The sequence below is a fragment of the Tachypleus tridentatus genome, chromosome 13, assembly GCF_004210375.1.
Source record: "Tachypleus tridentatus isolate NWPU-2018 chromosome 13, ASM421037v1, whole genome shotgun sequence".
Classification (NCBI taxonomy): Eukaryota; Metazoa; Arthropoda; class Merostomata; order Xiphosura; family Limulidae; genus Tachypleus; species Tachypleus tridentatus.
This window is the reverse complement of record NC_134837.1, coordinates 165,320,757-165,341,739: the sequence shown is the minus strand read 5'-3', so window position 1 is coordinate 165,341,739 and position 20,983 is coordinate 165,320,757. Positions and strand designations below refer to the sequence as shown.

The 20,983-nt window shown below is 32.4% G+C and overlaps 1 protein-coding gene across 4 annotated transcripts in view; it reads left to right on the top strand.

The window, feature by feature from the left end:
• Positions 1 to 3,456: 3,456 nt before the first annotated feature.
• LOC143236793 (G protein-coupled receptor kinase 1-like) overlaps positions 3,457 to 20,983 on the top strand; it is a 58,993-nt gene continuing 41,466 nt past the window's right edge. For 2 of the 4 annotated variants that reach the window (XM_076475353.1, XM_076475354.1), the window contains exons 1-3: positions 3,457 to 4,308; positions 10,317 to 10,393; positions 13,193 to 13,266. In XM_076475353.1, the coding sequence (XP_076331468.1) occupies positions 4,196 to 4,308; positions 10,317 to 10,393; positions 13,193 to 13,266 (264 nt within the window). In that variant the 5' untranslated portion in view covers positions 3,457 to 4,195. Of the gene's footprint in view, positions 4,309 to 10,316; positions 10,394 to 13,192; positions 13,267 to 17,137; positions 17,157 to 20,983 lie in introns of those variants that run through there. The other 2 variants (XM_076475355.1, XM_076475356.1) reach the window with 2 other exon arrangements.

Below are 20,983 nucleotides of genomic sequence, written 5' to 3'. Positions count from 1 at the left end.
ATACAAGTGCCTAGCTACATAATCATGCGATCTAATCTTGCCACTGAAAATGAAGCAATTGGCTACACACACACACACACATATATATTCATGTGTGTTAAGTTAACTTCATGCTATGCAACTTTAGTTGCGTTTTTTGATTTAATAGTCAAGTGGGAGCGATGTCTTTTCGTCAGTTTTTGAAAACAATGCTTGACTTTTATTGACTTTTTTGCATCATTGTGATATCCTGTTTTCAACCAACAAAATCTTTGTCTAAAGCTCTAGCTAGGTATATGTTCTATTCTGTGAGGCTATCAGTTGATTAATTTGGATAGATCATAAAGAAAGTGACTCTGTGTCCCAAGATTTGGTCTAATTTGATTTAGTAATACATTTGCAGATATATATATCTATGTAAACGCAAACTCTGTTTAAGGCTTATAAAGCTTGAATTAAATATTCAACAAGGTGATAATTAAAGGGAGCAAGATCAAAAGGGGTGTAAGTATGCTGCCAACTGGCCTTCTGAATCTTGTCCCATATGATTTGTAAATGGTGGTAGAAGAGATGCTAGCTGTGAACTTAATCCAAGGTTCTTTTTGGCTTTGACGTCTTACCTGCCGAGCATGTGCATCTGACCGATAAAAAGTGATGTGGTTTGAAAGTGTGGGATACCTACAAAAGGTATACCATGCCTGTTTTTGAGGCTTTTATGCCGTGTGACAGGTTGGATTCCACCATGGGCGAGGATACCATAAAAAACGTGTCGAGGTTTTAGGAATACACTGAGCAACCGCCTGGATAATACAGTCAGTCACTGCCACGCAGCCGTCTATTGAGGGCTTACAAATGACTACAGGATCAAGTTCCAAGAGATCCATGAAAGAGGGTCAGTTGGCTGGCCCATCTTTCACCAAGGCACACTGGTCGGTTGGCATCCACTGCGGTCAGTCTCTCTCAAAATGATAAAAAAATTATCATTGCCCCGTGGGTCACTGTAACCCCTCCAAGAAAAGCTAGAGAAAAGTGAAGGGGATAAAATAGACAGATTAGTGTCAGTAAAAGACTGACTAGGTGCATGAAAATAAGTATAAGGACCAGTACTGAAGAGGGAAAGATTGTGATCCATGAGTGTATGTTGTACAGAACGACCCCTTCCATCAATGTCAGCACCACCTCAGAGGGATTGTGTTCATTAAAGTCTCCCAGAATTTAAAAGAGAGATGGCAATTGTTCAACAAAGGCATCAAGGACTGATCGATCCTAAGTCTCTCCAGGCTAACAGGTTGAGAGACCAAGCAACGATAGTATGACCCAAGAAAATATGGACTGTGACAGCCAACAAGGATGTATCGAGCTATAAAGACAGGGTGGTTACGTTCCGGTCGACCAGCTGTGCCACCACTCTATGCATTCGTCCATCACACAAACTGTAATTCCAGTATAAAGAAAACTGACAAAAATAACCGTATAAGCAGGATTCAAAAAGGCTTATTGCAAGGAAAAACACAGAGGATGATAGAAATCAATCGAGGCCTTCATATCTGTCATCCAATTAAGAACGAAAACCTCGATAATTCCACTGTATGAAAAAGGCCATTTTAGTTAGTTGGAGTAGAACTGGGTAGAAAACCCTTTGGTTTACAGCCACGCCTTTCTTCTTTATTGTCAGAAGGTCTGTCGACCTCCATGGATGCTCTCCTGGTTCGAGTGGAGAGGTCTCTGTCATTAGACGGAGATTCCAACGACTGAGAGCGTAAACGAATTGTAGTTCTAAATATTGGGGCCAAAGAAGATATCCAGGCAAACAACTACCACGGTGGCCTGCTGTTGCTTCTATCTACGCCATTGTTAGCTTGCACTTGAAAGTTTGTTTGCATAGAAAAATTGTTTTGTTGTTGAAAAAATTCGCTTCAAAAGTAATCAAAATTATCACCGGTTGTTAGCAAAGCGTATAAGGAATCAAATCAACAAATATGGTTTTCTGTTGCGTTGTTTATGGATGCGGAATATTCCCAAACAATGTCTTCACAAATTTCCTCCGAAATCCGATCCTGAAGAGCATACGACGTGTTCGAAGAAATTCAAACAGCTTGACTGGATTCATAGGTTTGATTTTGTCTTCTTTTTCTATAAATTTACTGTTGAATAAAGTAGGTTATTGACTATCGGATCTATATGGTATTTAAACAAAAGAAAATCAAAATTTATAATAAAAAGCAAACCATAATATATCTGACAATAGCCAATCTTCATTCACTTCGACAGACATGACATTTTCAATGTCTTGTATAGAATCGGCAAGTGGTTGAAATGTGATAACTTAGGTCTGGGGCTCAAACATAAACAATTATAGACTGTACATTACTGCCATATCCTTATCTGCCATCTTCTAGTGCATTCGACGACGAAATTCTGTCATCCATTGCTTTCTTCACTGTTTGACGAAGTCGCATGAAAGCTCTTAAACGACATGAAAATAGCTTAAGATAACAAACATGGTGAGTATGATCCACAAAATAACCCACTTTTTCATATTAGAGTAAAATAATTTAACACTTGTTATAAATAAAGTCCTCCTGAAGGAAGTTAGCTTGAAGGCTTGAGATGCTACAAACTGGTTTGAATGGGTAAAGCTAGTGTATGGTTTTGCTCTTAAAACACAAACTATACACACCATGTTTTGCTATATAAACAAATATTTTTGATAAATTTTCTAAGAATAACTGTTATCCTTGCTCGCCCTATCAGCCGTGGGAGCGTAATAATGTACGGTCAATCCCACTATTCGTTGGTAAAAGAGTAGCCCAAGAGTTGGCGGTGAGTGGTGATGACTAGCTGCCTTCCCTCTAGTCTTACACTGCTAAATTAGGGACAGCTAGCACAGATAGGGCCTGGCGTGGCCAATCGTGTTAAGACGTGCGACTCGTAATCTGAGGGTCGCGAGTTTGCATCCCCGTCGCGCCAAACATGCTCGCCCTTTCAGCCGTGGGGGCGTTATAATGTGACGGTCAATCCAACTATTCGTTGGTAAAAGAGTAGCCCAAGAGTTGGCGGTGGGTGGTGATGACTAGCTGCCTTCCCTCTAGTCTTACACTGCTAAATTAGGGACGGCTAGCACAGATAGCCCTCGAGTTGCTTTGTGCGAAATTCAAAAAACAAAAAAACATAGCACAGATAGCCCTCGAGTAGCTTTGTGCGAAATTAAAAAACAAAACAAACAAAAACCGTCAATTCAACTAAGTTTTATCATGAATACTCTGTCTAAACAATCTGTTAAAAATAAATAAAAAAATTATTATTTGGCTGTGATACATTATTCTTTATTTACAGTTTTAAAATGAACTGCAGTTTTAGGTTTTGTAGACGTAACTTAGAATAAATAAATTGTATAATGTAATGTACTAGTGTTAACTAGATTATAGAAAACAGCTTCAATATTCGATAAATTTTAACGGTTAAGAGGTCGCTGTACATGTATAATGTTATCAATTTCATGATCATGAATATAGACAAGAAAGAAGACAGATAAGCTTATATGGATTACTGTGGTGAAATTTGTGTATGATAATGATATTTACTCGTCTTAATTAGATTAAGCACACTTTTAAACACTTTATTTTAAATAGTCAAACTTATGCTTCATCATTTATTTCCCAGGTAGGTGCTTCCGCTCAATCAGTTTTCCAAGTTCCACAGTTTCAGTTGCCCAAGTTTTGGAGAATGAAATATTACCTTTAAAACACTTTTAGTATTGAACTTTAAAATACTGTTATATTATTTTGGACCAGCAGTTTCTTCTTGACGGTTTCTGTAGCTCTCAAGACTTGCTAGGTAATCAGCATAGAGGAGTATTCTGTATGTTGCATTGAATTTGTAAAACAACGACTCTGATTTGATTCACTGCCAAAACATGTCCACTTGAATTTCTCACATTTAAACTTTATTTGAGACACCATTATTATGAGAGCTGTAGAAATGTAAGGATTCACTGCATCTGCTCGGGAATGATAATGATCATTTCAGGGAGATAATATGTCGGTACACATGTTAATCATATGATATTTTGTGTGCTGAATTGATGTCCTGATCTGCAACAGTTAAAAGTGTTGACGTAAATGACTTAGGAGTTAGAAATTTATTATTTTTACTTAGTATTCAGTAAAACGTACTGGAATTTTTAAAGATAATTGGACAGGAAAAATTCGAAAAAATGGCTGATCTAGAAGCTGTTCTGGCAGATGTCAGCTACCTCATGGCTATGGAAAAGAGTAAATCTACCCCAGCAGCAAGGGCAAGCAAAAGAATTGTCTTACCAGATCCAAGGTAAGGGCTATGTATAATACATACATCAAAATAGCTTCCAAATATATAGCACAGTACTTACTTATTTTTTAAAACATTATATAGTATCAGATTTATCATTTCATAACTTGAATTTTATGTGTGGTCATTATCATCTTCATCAGTGATGTAACATTATTTTTGCAATACATAGAATATAATATTTGTTTGAAATAAGTTGCATATATTTCACATTTAGATATGTAAATTTCATAGTGTGTGTGTGTGTATATATATATACATATATATTTATATTTGTGTTTATTTATTTATATATATATATATTTATTTATTGCATAGAGTATAAAGAAATATAAATGTAACTAGTTTGGTTTGAATCAGTTTTGGTTAACAATGAATGTTCAATAATATGTAAGAAAGCAGTACTGTATTAGTTCTAACATGAGAAAATTTGTATTTTCTGCAACTGTCTAATTTAATAATCTGAATTTTTTTTGTGGTTGTGATATATGTTTTACTTGGACATGTGTGTATGTATATAAGAGTTGTGTAATTTCGGTAGCCTTGAAACCATTCAAAGTTGAAAAGCAAAAAGCAGTCATTTGAAATGTAAAGTTAATGTTTCAAGATGTTTTTCTGACTTTAAATAGCTTGTATTTCTTTAGTTTTGTATTTTGTTTGGATAATTCAGTGATTGAAAAAACAATGGGACAGAGATTTTAATATTTATTACACAGCAGATTAAACAGAGAACAGTTTAAGTAATTGTGAACAAAACTATTATGTTAATGTAATTTACTATTAGTATCCCTTCAGAGCTATGCAGGAAGCATTTACAAGAGTAAAAAAAAGATATTTTGTAAATTTGGAGTGATTCATGCATAGTGTAATTTTTTTTTAAATGTAATATTTCATTAAGCTGTATTAAATTAAAGATCATGCAATTAAACTGAGTAAAAGCTAAAGAAATAATATGAATCATACAACTGTGAAAATGTTTAGTTTGCGAAGTAAGACAATGGATATTATGCTTATAAGTATATTAATATTAAAAATAAAATTTATGACCAAAGAAAGTTAACTAAGAGAAGCTGTTTGAAGTAATATATGTATGTTTTTATATCAAAATTACTTATAATCACTGTATAGTAAAAAATGAGAGAGTATTTTTGGGAAAGTTATGTAGATTAAGATGCTGTTTTAGGTGCACTGAAAACATCAAATGCCATTTCCTAATTAAACTGGTTAGAAATAAAGTGTTGAAGGCTTTAACAGTTACTTTGTAGTGGTTTAAAAATACTGTGTATTGCAAGTGATGATTTAAATGTTGTAATTTTGACATCTGCTTTCAAACGTGTATTAAATATAGTTGGGATTCTGCCAAATTCATTTGTAGATATATGCTTGTTATGTGTTGTTGTTATTAAAGCATTGTGTGGATAAGCATCTTGAGGATTTGAATTAAATTGAGCATCATTAATACAGTTTTAGAAGAGTGTTTTGTACTTCAATACTGTGTTAAAGCATTTTTGCAATGTACAAGTTTTAACATATAAGGGCATTCTTGTAGATAACCTTTATTAGAGCTTTTAAATAATTTACAGTTAAAAGTATATGTATACAAAAGTGATATAAACTTATCATAAAACTACGTGCACTAAAGGTTTTCTGAAATTCAAATGCTAACTGTAATGCTTATCAATATTATAAATTGTTTAATTAGTTTTTGCTGTTAATATAACTGAACACTTTTCAACTGGAGTTTTTAGGAATTGCCAAAGATTTCAATTAATTTGTGGATAACTGTATGTAAAATTTCTACCATCGTTTAAGTAATGTATGTGCAAGAGTCCTTTTGCACATAGATATGGTGAACTTGCATCTGAGTAGAACTAGGTGATTAAATTGATTAATTGGTATACATTTTCTGTAAGTAAAATGTGATGTAGTCTTGGTGTTGTGAGGAAACAACCAACCTCTCACTTTGTTTATTGGGAGCTCTGTTCCTATATGTCAGATATAGACAATTTCCAATGTTGCTTTCTTATACATTCAAGTGTGGTTTAATAGGATTATAATTATGTTTGTAATATGGAATGGTGTAAGTAAAATGAAGTTTTTTTGTCATTAGTTGAAAGCTCTCTGATCTTGTATATGCTGCTACTTTACAGTATTATACCTCAAGCAATGACTTTCGTAATTTTTTTATTGATTAGTAAACATGGTAGCTTGTTAATTATCTGCTCGTTGGGGTAAGGGAGCTCATGGCAATTTCTGAATTCTAAAAATAGTATTACATCACTGCCTTTAAGAATTGATGACCTAGATTAGGTCACACGAAATAACCAATTAATCAAACTTATCATTAAATTTATTAATGCTAAAAAAATTATTTAATCAAAATTAGTATATCTGATTATATCAACTCTCCAAGACTTGTGAGAATAGTTGATTAGTTGAATGTAATCAGTTAATGAGTCCAGTGAACAATGAGTTATCATATTTCACCAGTTGCCCAGCTCTAGTCCTAAATATGATATAAAGGGTGGTATTCAAAAAAGAAGACATGAAAAAAACTAAGTTTTGATAATATTGTGGATTTTTGAAAGCTATTTAGTTTTATTATTTCTACCTTTAGAAATCATTATTGAATAACAGAAAAACTGGATTTAGTGAGATTGGAAACTGAAATAGTAGTTAAAAGCTTTTAATTTAGGTTTTAGTTGTGTAATATATGGCTTAGTATATGTAACTGTTCTTTAGGTTTAGTTATAATTTAACTTGCAGTGAAATTGTAAGATTAATTTATTCATTGGTTCATTTTATAAATAGTCTAGAAACTGCTTAATTGTTAAAATTAAACTTAACAGTGTTAAAAATAGGCTACATTCATGATGTGAGAAAAACATGCAAGTTCAAGAAGTCTTGACTGAAATGGATTAAACCCTATAACTTGAGCCTGTAACAATAGGCTACAGATATTTAAACACAGTATCAAGTATTTATTTTAATTATACAAATAATACAATGGTTAAGGCTAATTCTGGGGTTAAGCATTTCTAGTTTTTATGTGCAATAGGTGTAATAAATGGGTTTGATTTGGGAGATCTGGACTACTATGCACTTTTAAGAAAGCTTTTAGTAAGGATGTTCAATTTACATGTAGAGTTGGCAAGTTAAAGAAAAAGTTTAAAGCTATCCCAACTAAAGTTGAGCAAATAAATAGAGAGAAGTATAAATTGTGGGAAATGACAGCAGGGCTTCAAGAGTAGCTTAAGCTGTTACATATAAGAGAAGCATCAGTTAAGATTAACAGTGACATTCAGGAAGTTAGAGTAATTTTAGGGTTAAAAGTAGTGATCTTAATTGTAAAGACTATTCTGTTGAACAGAATATTTTGACATGCTTTGAAAATGTTACTGCATATGTCAGTAAGGGTAAGTGTTTAGATTTGGTGTGTTTGAATTTTCAGATAGCATTTTACAAAGTACCTCAAAAAAGACTTGTAAAGAAACTTATCTTTGTATGTGTGGGAGATAAGTTAACAAACTGGATAGAAGAGTGGCATGATTGAAGAAAGCAGATAGTTGTAATAAATGGAATTTAGTCAGATTGGATTAATGTTCCAAGTGTTGTACCTCAGGGCTCAGTCTTAGGACCATTGCTCTTTTGGATTTACATTAATGACATAGAGAAAGAAATAGTCAATAAATTACTTAAATTTTCTGATGATATCAAGGTCTTGGGTGTTGCAGGCTGTGAAGAGGATGCTGCTGATTTACAAAAGAAATAGATGAGTTTAGTGAGTGGGGCAAATAAATGACGGATGGGTTTTAATTATGATAGGTGTAAGATACAGCACATATTATCCTAATTTGAATTAAAAGTGTAATCTAGATGGGAATATCCTTAACAGTATAATGAAAGAAAAGGATCTTGGCGTAATGGTTGATCAGTCTCTTAAGCCATATTAGCAGTGTGGTGATTTTAGTGGTAGGGAAATAAGATTTTAGGTTGTATCTACAGAAATATTGAATACAAGTCTAACAAGGTTATACTTTCATTGTAAAGGTCACTGATCATTCCACATTTGGTGTATTATGTTCATTCTTAGGAAAGGTATTGTTGGAAAGAGTTCAGAGAGTTACTAAAATGGTATCTGGGGTGGAAGGGTTGTCATATGAAGAGAGATTAAGAACATAAAAATTTTTCTCTTGAAAAAAGAAGAGATGGAGGGATTCTGTTTGAGGTGTTTAAGATAGTAAATGGAATTGATAATGTTGATGCATCAAAATGTTTCATACTTAATAGCAAGAATTATAGAACTGTGGGAACACAAAGATTTAGGCAAGGTAGAAGCTATTTTCAGCTATGACAGTTTTGTTTTTCAAATATGGTGGTTGGTCTATAAAGTGGATTACCTTTGGATGTTGTGGAGGCAGTAAATTTGAGTGGGTTTAAAAGAAAGCTTGATAGATATATGAATGATAAGAGCTGGCATTAACATTGTTGTTAAACTTGTTTATTTAATAGTTTTAGTTTGGTTTGGAGGATAGGATTGCTGAGAATAACAAACAGTTCCCTTGTTACCCCTGAACATTGTGATGTTATTGTGTTAATAGGGTGGTTCTTATTTTCAGATACAATTTTTAGTTAGAATTCAAAAGTTGTCAACCTCTGATCTTGTTCTAATCAATAAGTGTTAAATATCCAATTCTATTAATTTTGGAACATTTTTAGGGATTGTTCAATGAAGTTGAAGTTCTATAATCCAGAGGTCATATCATATGTACTATGTGATATAAAAACATATTTGTTATGTACTTTAAATGATTTGTAAAGTATTATTATTTTATTGCATGTACAGTTGTATAATTATATGATTTTGGTGTGATTAATTTTTGTATTGTTATTGTTTCATTTTGCTGTCAGAAAAGCATTTTTCTTGATTCTACACAGCTGCAAGAAATAACTCTTTCTGTTCTTCCTTCTTTGTTATGGTAGTATTATACGTTACAAGAGTTACACCCCTTTCAGCATTGTCACTTACCACAATTAAGTGCTGAACTGCTTGTAGTGCTTCCTTGTAGTTCTCTAAACTTTTATTATTTGATGTCATAATCCAGAAATCAAGATGCAGTTTTGAGGTGTTTCCCAGTGACACAGTGATATGTCTTCGGATTTACACCAGTAAAAACCAGGTTTCAATACCCATGGTGGGCAGAGCATAGATATCCTATTGTGTAGCTTTGTGCTTAACTACAAACAAACAGTTTTGAGGAATCTGAAGTCTTTTTCAATTAACATGCCTTCATATTTACTAATATTTAGTTAGATGGACTTTGGGGGCTCATCCATGCATTCCTTCTCATTTAGTGCCTCTACCATTACTCCTGAACATCCATGATCAATGCTGTGAGTTGTGGCAAGAATGAAAAAAATTGCCTTTCTGTCTCTCAGTTTGGTTCTATCCATAGTTACTGCTAAATCAGAAGTAATTACATTTCTTCTGTCTTTCAGTTTGGTTCTATCCATAGTTATTGCTAAATCAGAAGTAATTATATTCTGTCTCTCAGTTTAGTTCTATCCATAGTTATTGCTGGATCAGAAGTAATTACATTTCTTCTTGCTTTTTGGTTTAGAAGATAATTAATCTCCAACTGCTCTTCTATTTCTATCAGTTTTTCTGGGATTTGTTTATTAAATTTTAACTTTTCAGGTAACCTTTGACATCAGAATTCAACTTTGACTTTGCTGACAAGAAACCAAATTTTAGATGGAAGTTTTTGACTGAGTATATGCAATGATTAACAGCAAACTTATATCTCATATGGAATATTAATATTTTCCAATTCTTTCAATCTTCCTTTGTATAAATAACTATTTTTCTTTTTAAAAAAGCAAAAACAGCATTAGTAAAATAATACTTTTGTCAAAACTGTCACCAATACAATTTAACTGACTACTGAATAGAATTTTGTAAATAATAAATACCTAAATTACTGAGTTGGGTTTAATTTTTCTTTCAGTGTGCGTAATGTTATGCACAAACATTTAGAAAAAATGGGAGAGGTGACTTTTGACAAGATCTTTAACCAGAAATTAGGTGAGTTATAAATGTTTGGTTTGATGAACTATAGTAAAATAGTGTTGAATATGATATTAGCAGTTGATAAGGGCCCAGTTATTTTCTATACTTGCTTAAAAACTTTATGGTTGAGCTCAATTACATTCATCATCTGCAGTATTTAAATATCTATTATTTTACCAAATGATTTTCACTTTTTGAAAGAGTGAATTAAAATTACCTTGTTTTGAGAAATTGTGATATTACACATGATGACTTTGACTATTCTTTGCTTACTTTGAACTTGAATTAGTCTATAATGATAGACTAATGTGTCTGTGGGTCTGTGTTTGACCAACATAGCTCCATGGGGAAAGAATCTAGAAACCTAACATTTTGCACCCAAACTAAGTGGACCCTAAAGATATACCTCTGGATATAGCTTATCCACATGTGAATGCACATCATTTTAATGAGGAAAGTTAGCAAAAAATTACATAGAAAAAAGTGGTTTCTTATATAGAACTTCTAATATATAGAAAAGCCAATATGTGTTGGTAACAATGTGTTCCAACAATGGTTATGTCATGTTGCTCAATAAGAAAAGTATGTAGGTTATACTTTTATGCTAAAATGGGTTCAGAATACATACACACTGACATAATCATCTAGAATATTTAAACCTAATATCCTGAGGGAAGCTAGGTACTAGGTGCAGCAATAAAAAGGTGTGTGTGTGTGTTTACCATGGCACCAAGGGGAAAGAACCTAGAAACCCAAAATTTTGAACCTATACTAAGTAGATGCTGTGGGCTTGTGTATTATAACTTATCTACTTGCATGTGTACACATCTTTCTAATGAGGCAAGCTGGCAAAAAAAAAAAAAACAGAGAAAGGATTGACTGCCATAGCTTCAAGAAAAAAAAACCTAGAATCTTGAAATTCTGCACCCACAGTAAGTAGACCCTGAAGTTGTGCACCTAATTATTACTTATCTATGTGCATGTGTCTATGCACATCTTTTTAATGTAGTAATCTAGTGAAAAAACACAAATAACCTTATATAACATCTTTTAATATATATAGAAAAACCAGTGTGTTTTGGTAACAATGCTTTCTAGCAATGACTTTTATGTCATATTGCTTAGCAACAAAGGTATAACCTAATATTGTTGTTATTCTAGTATAGATATATTCTAAATATAAAATGAAATGTATAAAAACAAAATTGGAAAATATTGTTAATTTCTTGATTTAAAGTCTGTTGATTAAAGAGGTTCTTTTATAACTGAAAATACCTTAATTCTGAAGTAATTTAGATTTAAAATTGGTTTGATATTTTCATTTTCATGGTAAATTTTATTTACTTGGCTCTAAACTAGGTAATCCCAATGTCTATATTCTTATTTTGAATTTCTTTAAAACATACCAACATTCTCTACACATAACAAAGTTTTATAGCCCCCTTCACTAAAATCATAATGGCAAATTGTGATGTATGCCAAAATTGAAACGGAAAAACTGCAATTTGCACATATAAAGCAAAAGAAATTACAAGTTGAAAACTACGTTTTCCTTGATGATGCTAAAATAGGTTTAAAACACACACTCTAACATGGTCATTTAGACAATATCAACCTAATAACCCAAGTGAAGATGGGTACTTTTGTTATGGATAATAAAGTTTGCATAGTATTAAACTGTGTGGTTTAAGTGCTCACTGCTAGATGGTCTGAAATTCTCTAAGTTAATGATAAAGAATATTTATGCACTTTTTCACCCCTTTCTTCTAATGGCACATGGGAGTCCTTACCTTTTACCAGTTCCAAGCTGCTGGGGTGGTTAATCATGGAGGCTATAACCATTCAGTTCAGAATAGAGTGGTGTTCTGTCAGCATAGAGGGAGTTACACGAGCCCCTGGATGAGTGTTTTTTGCAGAGTTGAGTTGCCCAAATGCAGTTTACCCCTTCCATTGGATGCCCTCCTTCTACCTCTGCTTGGGTGTCAGTACCAAGCAAGTAAGGTTTTGGAGATTGAGTGAACCAGTTGTATAAGTTGTCATGTGGATTTTAGGTTGTCTGTCTTCTCTATTGTTCTTCTGTATAGTGGGTTGCAGAAGGTCTATGTGTCATGTTTCCATCTCTGTCCTGGGTTTTCCCTCATTATGAGATTGTTGACAAACTGAGTCATTTTGATCTTGTTCACAACCATGATGGCTGAGAGCAAGTGATGGACTTCCTTCAGATTCCAGATGAGTCATTCCAGGGTTCCTTGCACTGGGCTACCCTGTTAGTTACTGGAGTTTTCCACTAGGTTTTCTCCTGATTTTAGGAATTGAAATGAAGACAGTATAAATTTTCATTCTACCCTTGTGGGTGAGGTTTTGGATGTAGATGATTTGCCAAGTTCAGTTCGTAGTTCCCTAGTCACTCTACATCTGGAACCACATCATTTCTTACCCACATTCCAGTGTAGATTGTATTGTGGATGTTTTAACAAATTTTGGAAGTAAAGTATGCCTTATAACATTAATTTATTGAAAAAGAAATAACTTGTGAATTTTTTACTCACCAAAAACTAAGTAACTAGTTAGTCTGTTGAATAATAATATAGTTAATTGTGATTGTTGCATGTTATTTAAACACTTAGTATTTTAGGTCATCAGTGGTGAGTAAAACAACTAAACTTCAAAATTAAAAAAAATTATTTGTAAAGTTTTGTTCAAATTATATTTTTTGTATACATGTAAAAGAAAAGTGTAGCATTATTATTCAAATATAATACAAAAGAATTATGAAATTACATCTTGATAAATTTTTAAAATGTTACTTCACAGGTTACCTTCTCTTCAAAGAATTCTGTGAAACTCTGTGTGATGAGCCAGTTCCTCAGTTAAAATTTTATGAGGAGGTGAGTTATTTGACACAGAATCCTTGAAAATCATACAAATGAAAGTTTGATACTAAGTTCCAAACAGAAAACATTTTACAAATTACTTAAACTTATTAATTAACAGAATATTAGCATGAATATATGAAATCCATAAAATCCATATAGATAAGAGTAAAGAAGAGATATGCTTGTATTTGGAATGTCCAAGTTGGTTTTGCATATGTTAATATGAATACATGTAAAATATCCTCAACAGCAACTAGTTAATGTGATGTAATTGTGTTGTTAAAAAATCCTTATTAGAAATTATGATTTTAGTTAGTTCTAGAAAATTGCACTAAAATGTTTTTCTAATTCATTCAATATTATTTAAATTTACCTGAACAATTACCTTCTTATCCATATATTGCATGCATTATTAGTATATGCCAAAAAATTTTTCTTACTTAAATAAGTATATATTGCAAAAAAAGTATTTTGTGAAATACAGTTTAGTACATTATAAATGGATACCTCACCTGGAAGTACTATTATTCAACATTCTAAGCAGGTCATGAAAATATTTTTGTTGGGTTTTAATTCAATGAAATTAATTCAACTACAGAATCAATGCACTTGTATATGTGTGAAGAAACAAAGATAAACCTTTTAACTATGCATTACAATGTGCAGTAGAGGAATAAATGGAAAATGCAAGTCCAAAGATAAATGTTTTTTGTAATTATTTATTGAGTATTTCATGGAAAGTGAATTATATATGTAAATAAAATGTGTAATTCCAAAACATACCATTTGCTGAAACCATAGATATTCTTCGAAATTGGCTTTACCTGCCTGAGCATTGGTCTTGCATGCTTAAATTAATTGGCCTTGGCAATACCTCACTTGCAAATCTATCCACCCTCTATCCTGGTACTGTATATAAACACCTCATTCAGATAATATTACTACTTTTTCTCTACTGTCAACCACCTGACTCAATTTGAAACATTGATCGAGGAAGTTTTTCTCAAGAGGGAACATTTTGTTTCTGCGTTATTTGACCTTGAGAATGATTACGACACTTCATGGAGGTACGGCATTTTGCAGGACCTCCATTCCTTTGGTTATCTTTTTTACTGGACAAGTGATCAAAGTTTGTGTGGGTTTAGCACATTCCTATTGTTTTCCACAAACTTGGAGTCTCTCAGGGCTGTGTCTTGATGTCAACCTTTTCTTTGTAAAGATTAATGCTATCACTATCGAACTTCCTTCTATTTTCACAAACAAGCTTTTTGTCAATGACTTTTGTATCTTGTAGATCATCGAATGTGAGATGTTTTGAGTGACAGATTCAGTCTGTTTCATTTGCTTGTTGAAGTGGACTACAGGAAATGATTTACCATTTCTCTCTCTAAAACCATTTGCATGCACCTTTTCTGCCAACTGGGTATACACCCTGATCCCAACCTCCATCTACATGATGTTGTTCCTGAGGTAAAGTTCTTGGGGATTATCTGACATTAACTGATTTTCACTCCTCACATCAAGCAACTATGTGTCAAGTGTAGGAGGGCACTGAAAATCCTCTGTTTCCTCTCTTCCACCTCTTAGGGAGCAGATTGATGCTCCATGCTCAGGATCTATTATGCCCTCATTTGTTCCTTTCGGCCTTCGTATCTGGGCATAGCTGGCTGAGTTGGGTGTGTCATTGGATGACATTGCTGACTCTACTGGTCAGTTCATCCCACCATGACTTGTATACCATCCCCACCTGTGACTTTTTTTTTTTGAGTCATTAGAAGTACCATCTTATATATGCCAAACTTTTTTCAAACCATTTTTCTATTCACATTTAAATGGATGGTTCAAAATCAGGTGACTTTGGAGGTTCTGCCTTGGTTGCTCACAGGATCCCCTCTACAGTTCATATGTTTACTAATGAGTTGTGTGTATTTATTGTGCCCTGAATCACATAGAAGTTATGCTGTACACAGATTGTACTATTTACACTAATTCTCTTAGCTCTGTACTGATCCTGGAATTGCTTAGCATTAGTTCTTTTGCACTCTGTTCACTTCAGTATTCAAGAAGGACTGGCCCATTTTTCTTTATCTTCTTTCTGTATCCAGTTTTTCCGGATACCTGGCCATTTTGATATTTGTAGGAATGATTTTTCTGACACTGTTAAGTCCTTCTGCTCTGGTGCTGTCAAAGCCATGCATAACACATGTATGAACTACAGTCCAGTGTTGAAGGCTCAGCTTTGTGATAGTTGACAGTCAACTTGGAGTGAGTAGCATTGTAACAAGATTTTTCCGATCAAACCTTCTGTTGTTCTTTGGCCATCTTGTTTCTGTAAGGATTGTAGGGAGAAAGTGGTTTTTGCTAGGCTACGCATTGGTCACAGATTTTTAACTTATGGTTTTCTTTTATCTGAGACTGATCCATCAATGTATGGCCTTTGAGATAATCACCCATGTTTTACTAGCATTACAACTAGAGGTGATGACACCATCTTAAACATGTTTTTTTCTACTGGTTTACCCCTGACTTTGGACAGTGTCATTGATGATGATGACATTGTTCAACTTGCTTGTGTTTTTAACTTTTTATGAGTCATTGGTCTTTCTAATTCTGTTTAACTCTATTTGAAGTTTGGATATTGTTTCATTTTAATTATAGTTATTTTTACAATAATTTTACTTTTACATTTCTTACCAGTTTGGCACAGATAACCTAGTTACTTTATGGCACTAAACACCAACCATCCAACCGATACAATGAAGATCACACTGACACTAAGTTTTGTGTCTTCAGTAGTTCCTTTGATGAAACTACAGGGTACCCTACATTGAAATGAAACAACTTTGAAGCCTTATAATATAATATAATTTACTGTTCATATAGTACACATCATCAGATGTGTTACCAACAAGTACATACTATTTAACAAACTAAACACTTTCTATTGCTAGTTTATTGTTTGTTTGTTACATGACAAATTTTTAAACATTCTGAGAGGGACTTTTTCTTGGATTGGGAAGATCACGGGATAGGATGGAATAACAACTGGAATAGGTTATAAATATTGCAGGAGAGTCCCAGAACCTTTTTCTTCCCATAAAAAAACAAAAACTAATGAACATCATATGCCTAGCAACTATGTTTAATTTATTCCTTAGTTATTGACATATATGATCAAGAATAGGTTATACATCAATTATCCTATATAGGTTATATCACTTGTTATCCTGAATAGATTATTCTTCATTTGTTAAATGAAATCATGTATGCACTGTCAAGTGTGTACCAAGTATCATCAGATCAAGAACAGAAATGGATGTGAAATGTAAATTGCACTGTACTATAGTTGTAACTAGTCAGAAGAGGTAAATAATGCTTTGAAAATTTTTTGTACTTGACACTCAGCTACAAGTAATTGAAGCTGTACTCCAAAAGTGAGTCATGTGCAAATATGTGTCATAATTATTTTAACATTCTTTCTGTTAAATGTAATGAGTAAATCAGTGATCCAATTAGGACCAGTGTGTTGTAAAATATGGTATAGCTTTAAGTAGTCAATAGAGATAAGTAATGGTTAGAAGAACATTATATTTTACACACAACTACAAGTAATAGAAGCTGTACTTAAAATACAAGTAAATGCCATTTTCAAGTGAAACATATGATTAGATGTAGTGAGTAAAGCAATAACTCAATTAAAAGCTGCATTGCTTTTACAATTATATGTAAAATAATATTTTAACATAGTAATTAGCAACTTAGCTAAAATATACAGAATGATATATAACTTTGGAAATTTGTCTACCTATATAGGTTGTTGCACTAATTTAAAAGGAAAACTGATGGGAATTTGGTGAAGTTTGCTGAGGTAACAGTAAAGCATGCATTGATTTACTTAAAAGGTAGAAATAATTTAATTTTTTTATATTTTAGAATTTCACATGATTATTTTTTTTATTATCTTTCCATCTTTTCACTAATATTTTATAATCCCATCAGTTTTCATATGATTATCTTTTGTAGTACTACCAGTTCTCATTTGATCATGTTCTTTAGTTTCATCTGACTATATTTCTGTTTTCTGTTTATTTTTACAAACTTATAGTTTCACTTATTTGTATGTCGTCTTGTTATATTCAGCTATCCAAGCTGTTTTATCTGAATGTTTCTTTTATTTATATCTGTCTGTATTCTGTATTTTGCCCCCTAATGGCACAGCTGTATGTCTGCAGGCTCACATTGCTAAAAACCAGGTTTTGATGCACATGGTTGGCAGAGTACAGATAGCCCATTGTGTAGCTCTGTGCTTAATTCTGAAAATTCTGTATTTTTGTAGGTTTCTCTGATTTCTATTGATGATATTACACAGATATTTACATGAATACATTTCAGATGTTATCAAATTTTATTTGAGAAATTTCTTCTGGCTTAATAAATTCTGTCTTATACTTCAGTATCATCACTTTTATGTTTATAATCTGTAATTCAGTCAGTTTTATCTACGGTCCTATTCTTAGGAGTAACTGTATAAATAGAAGTTAAAATTTCATATGTACTTATTGCTAAGAGTAAATTCACATCTTTCTGTTGTAGTCTTGTAAAAGTTATTGAAATTTGATCTTATGATCATAATTATAAAAACACAGTAATAAATTTTAAGTTCAGTTGTAATTTTGACCCACCTTTTTAAAAATAGCTTAGTCAATAAGACCTTAAAGTAAAATAAATATCCATTTACTTATACATAAATCTAACTCTCAGCTAAGCACCATTTTGTTATGTACTGGGTAAAGATTCAAATTCAAACAAGGGGCATAGACCAATTGATGAATGCTAATATTTATTTAATATTTTGCTTTTATGTACACTAAAATAACTATTGAGAAATAAATGGGCAGAAAGCATAATTGAAAGATATCAGGTTGTTTGAAAAATAATGTTGGATTTAAATTTTAACTTTAATAAGAAATAAAAAAATTAAAAAGCAAACTTATTTATCAAAATAGGAACCTAGTGAACCTACACACTTTTGCCAATGAAAAACCAGATTATTTATGCCATGGTAATAAAACTCTGAAGTGCTAGAACTCAAATATTTTAAAGCCATTCTCTGCTGCTGCTCTGTTGAATCTTTTGTCCTGTAAAAATGATGAGGCAATATTTTGTAGCCCAATTTGTTGAGCTTCTGACCCAACATTTGAGCATTATCATGAAACAAGCCTGGTTTTCTTTGACTGACTAATGCTCACATTTTTTCATGCAACTTTTTGTGCATTTCTTCCAATTCTTAAAAACACCTGCACAGAGATATTCTGGCCCTGGTTGAATAAGCTGTGACCATACAGTGACCATAATCTTCTGTTGGTGCAACTTTGGCTTTAGGAAGTGTTTTGGAGCCTTGTCACAGTTGACCCATTACACAAATTGCTTTCTGTTGTCATAAATGATTCATTTTTCATCACAGATGACAATTTGATCAGGAAATGAGTAATATCTGTTATGCAAAATTAGCATAGAGCACAGTTCAAAAGAGCAATTTTTTCTGATTTTCATTGCATTTATTTGGAACCCACTTGTGAAGGTTTTTTTCACTTTTCCAGTTTGCTCAAAATTGTTGAGATGCCAAGACCCAATTCTTGTGCCATTTCTCAAACAGTTTGGCACAGGTTTCTTTCCACTAATGTTCAGTTGGTTGTTTTCAATGGCAGAAGGATGTTATCTGCCCTCCTTATCTTCAAGACACATATCTTCATTATGAAACTTTTGGAACCAGCACTATACTCTATGCTTGGTTGATATTTGTGAGCTGTTTGTGATGCATTGTAACCAAGTTTGAATTTATGCAAAAAAATGATGTGCACCTTTTTCTTCCATCATTAATTATGAGTCTAAAATACTGAAAATGAAGTTTTACAAAAGAATAAAGTACTAATGAATAGAAGAAAGCTTTAGTCTTTCAATGGCATATATGAAGTCTTAAAAAAGACAGGTTTTTATCCCTATAAATGACTGAAATTTTAATATAAAAATGCACCATTATTTTTCAAACAACCTAATATATGTACAAGCAAAATATAGCCAGTTTGGGCTTTATTCACAGGTGTATAAACTTGTAGAATCAGTAGAAGCTGAATGGTTTGCAGATTTAGATACTCTTTCTCTCTGTATACAACTATTTCCATTAGACACAATACTCTCCTTTTAATTTCTTTCTTTTTCTGTTGCAAGTCTTTGGTCAGAATTGTTTTGAAGACTACTTATCAGTTTTTCAGTTTCTCGGAAATTGAACTTTGTACCACATTTAAGAAAAGAATTAACTTGTTTTTTTCTTTTTCTGATTTTTAAGTATACAAACAAAGTGGCTTTAGTTTAATACAGTTACAAAAGATGACAAGTAAAGTAAGAGACTAAAAAGAGAGCATTAACTAACAAAACACTTTAAAACCAAACCTTCTTCAGCTGTACATTTGATCTTTACAACAGGCATTACCTCAGTTTCTTTTGCTACTTATTAAAATGTACCGAATAAAACCTTGTAACTTTTTCACAGTGGCAATAAACTTTGTGTTCCTGGGTAGAGAAATTTCATTTCCCTTTGGTACTTTGTATCTCAGATGGTAAAGTATATTCCAGAGGTGTAGTTTTAGAATGCCGATGTATAAGAATTCGGAAACAAAAATGTTTGTGTGATTGCCGTTGGCAGTTTTATTATACAGAAGACTCCTGGAAAGCTGAATGTATCATTAACCCTTTTACTACTGGTCAAAAGCTGGCCATATCATCACATTTGTTGACTTGCATTCATAATTTATTGAACTATTATTTTATGAATTTATGCAAATAAGTTTGGAATAAAATTGTAGGTTATAATTGAAACTTTAGTATTATGTACAAGTTAATTTTTAAGTTAAAAGTTAATATTAAAATACATCTAAATATAGACTTTGGTGAGTCATGGTATGTTGAATGCAGCACTGTTGAAAATTATGTTTATGATGTAAAAATACTAAGTCTGTAGTTCTATACAGATTAGGGACTCAAAATAGTAATATTATCAAGCTAAATTATAAAATAAGAACCTCATATCTTATTTTGCTGAAATATGGCTTATGGAAATGATTACTTATATACACTTGTTTTAATATATGACGTGAATAACCAATCACCAGCAAATATCCCTGGAGTGGTTTTTCAGCCATTTTAATCTGTGGAAAGGCTACCACATTATTTTGATTCACAATTTCAATGAATTAGGTTCTGCTCAGTTTCATATTTCTTAAAATTTAAAAACACCTTAGTTACTAACCTTAATAAATTAGAGGAATTCTGTGATATCAGTATAGTTATTTGTGACTTCTTGGTTATTCAACTGTATACATAAGCCTAAAAAAATATTGTTTCATATTCTCCATGTACAAAATTTTAAAAGGCTTAACAACCCATTTCCAGCAGTAACCTAGTACAAAGGATGCATTAAGAGGAGATAATTTTTGCTTTACTTCTCGATTTATTGTTTTATATTTTAATAAGAATAAGTTTAATTTATTTCTAAATAGTAATAATTTATATATATATTATAAAAGTTGAAATGTGACTGTATATTACAAAATACTAGTTCACTAAAACACAACCAAGACAGGTAAGACTAGAGATCAGTTTTATATTATAGGATACATAACATGAGTGCACATGTCACATCAATGCAAGTTGTGTAATGTTAGCAAGACAT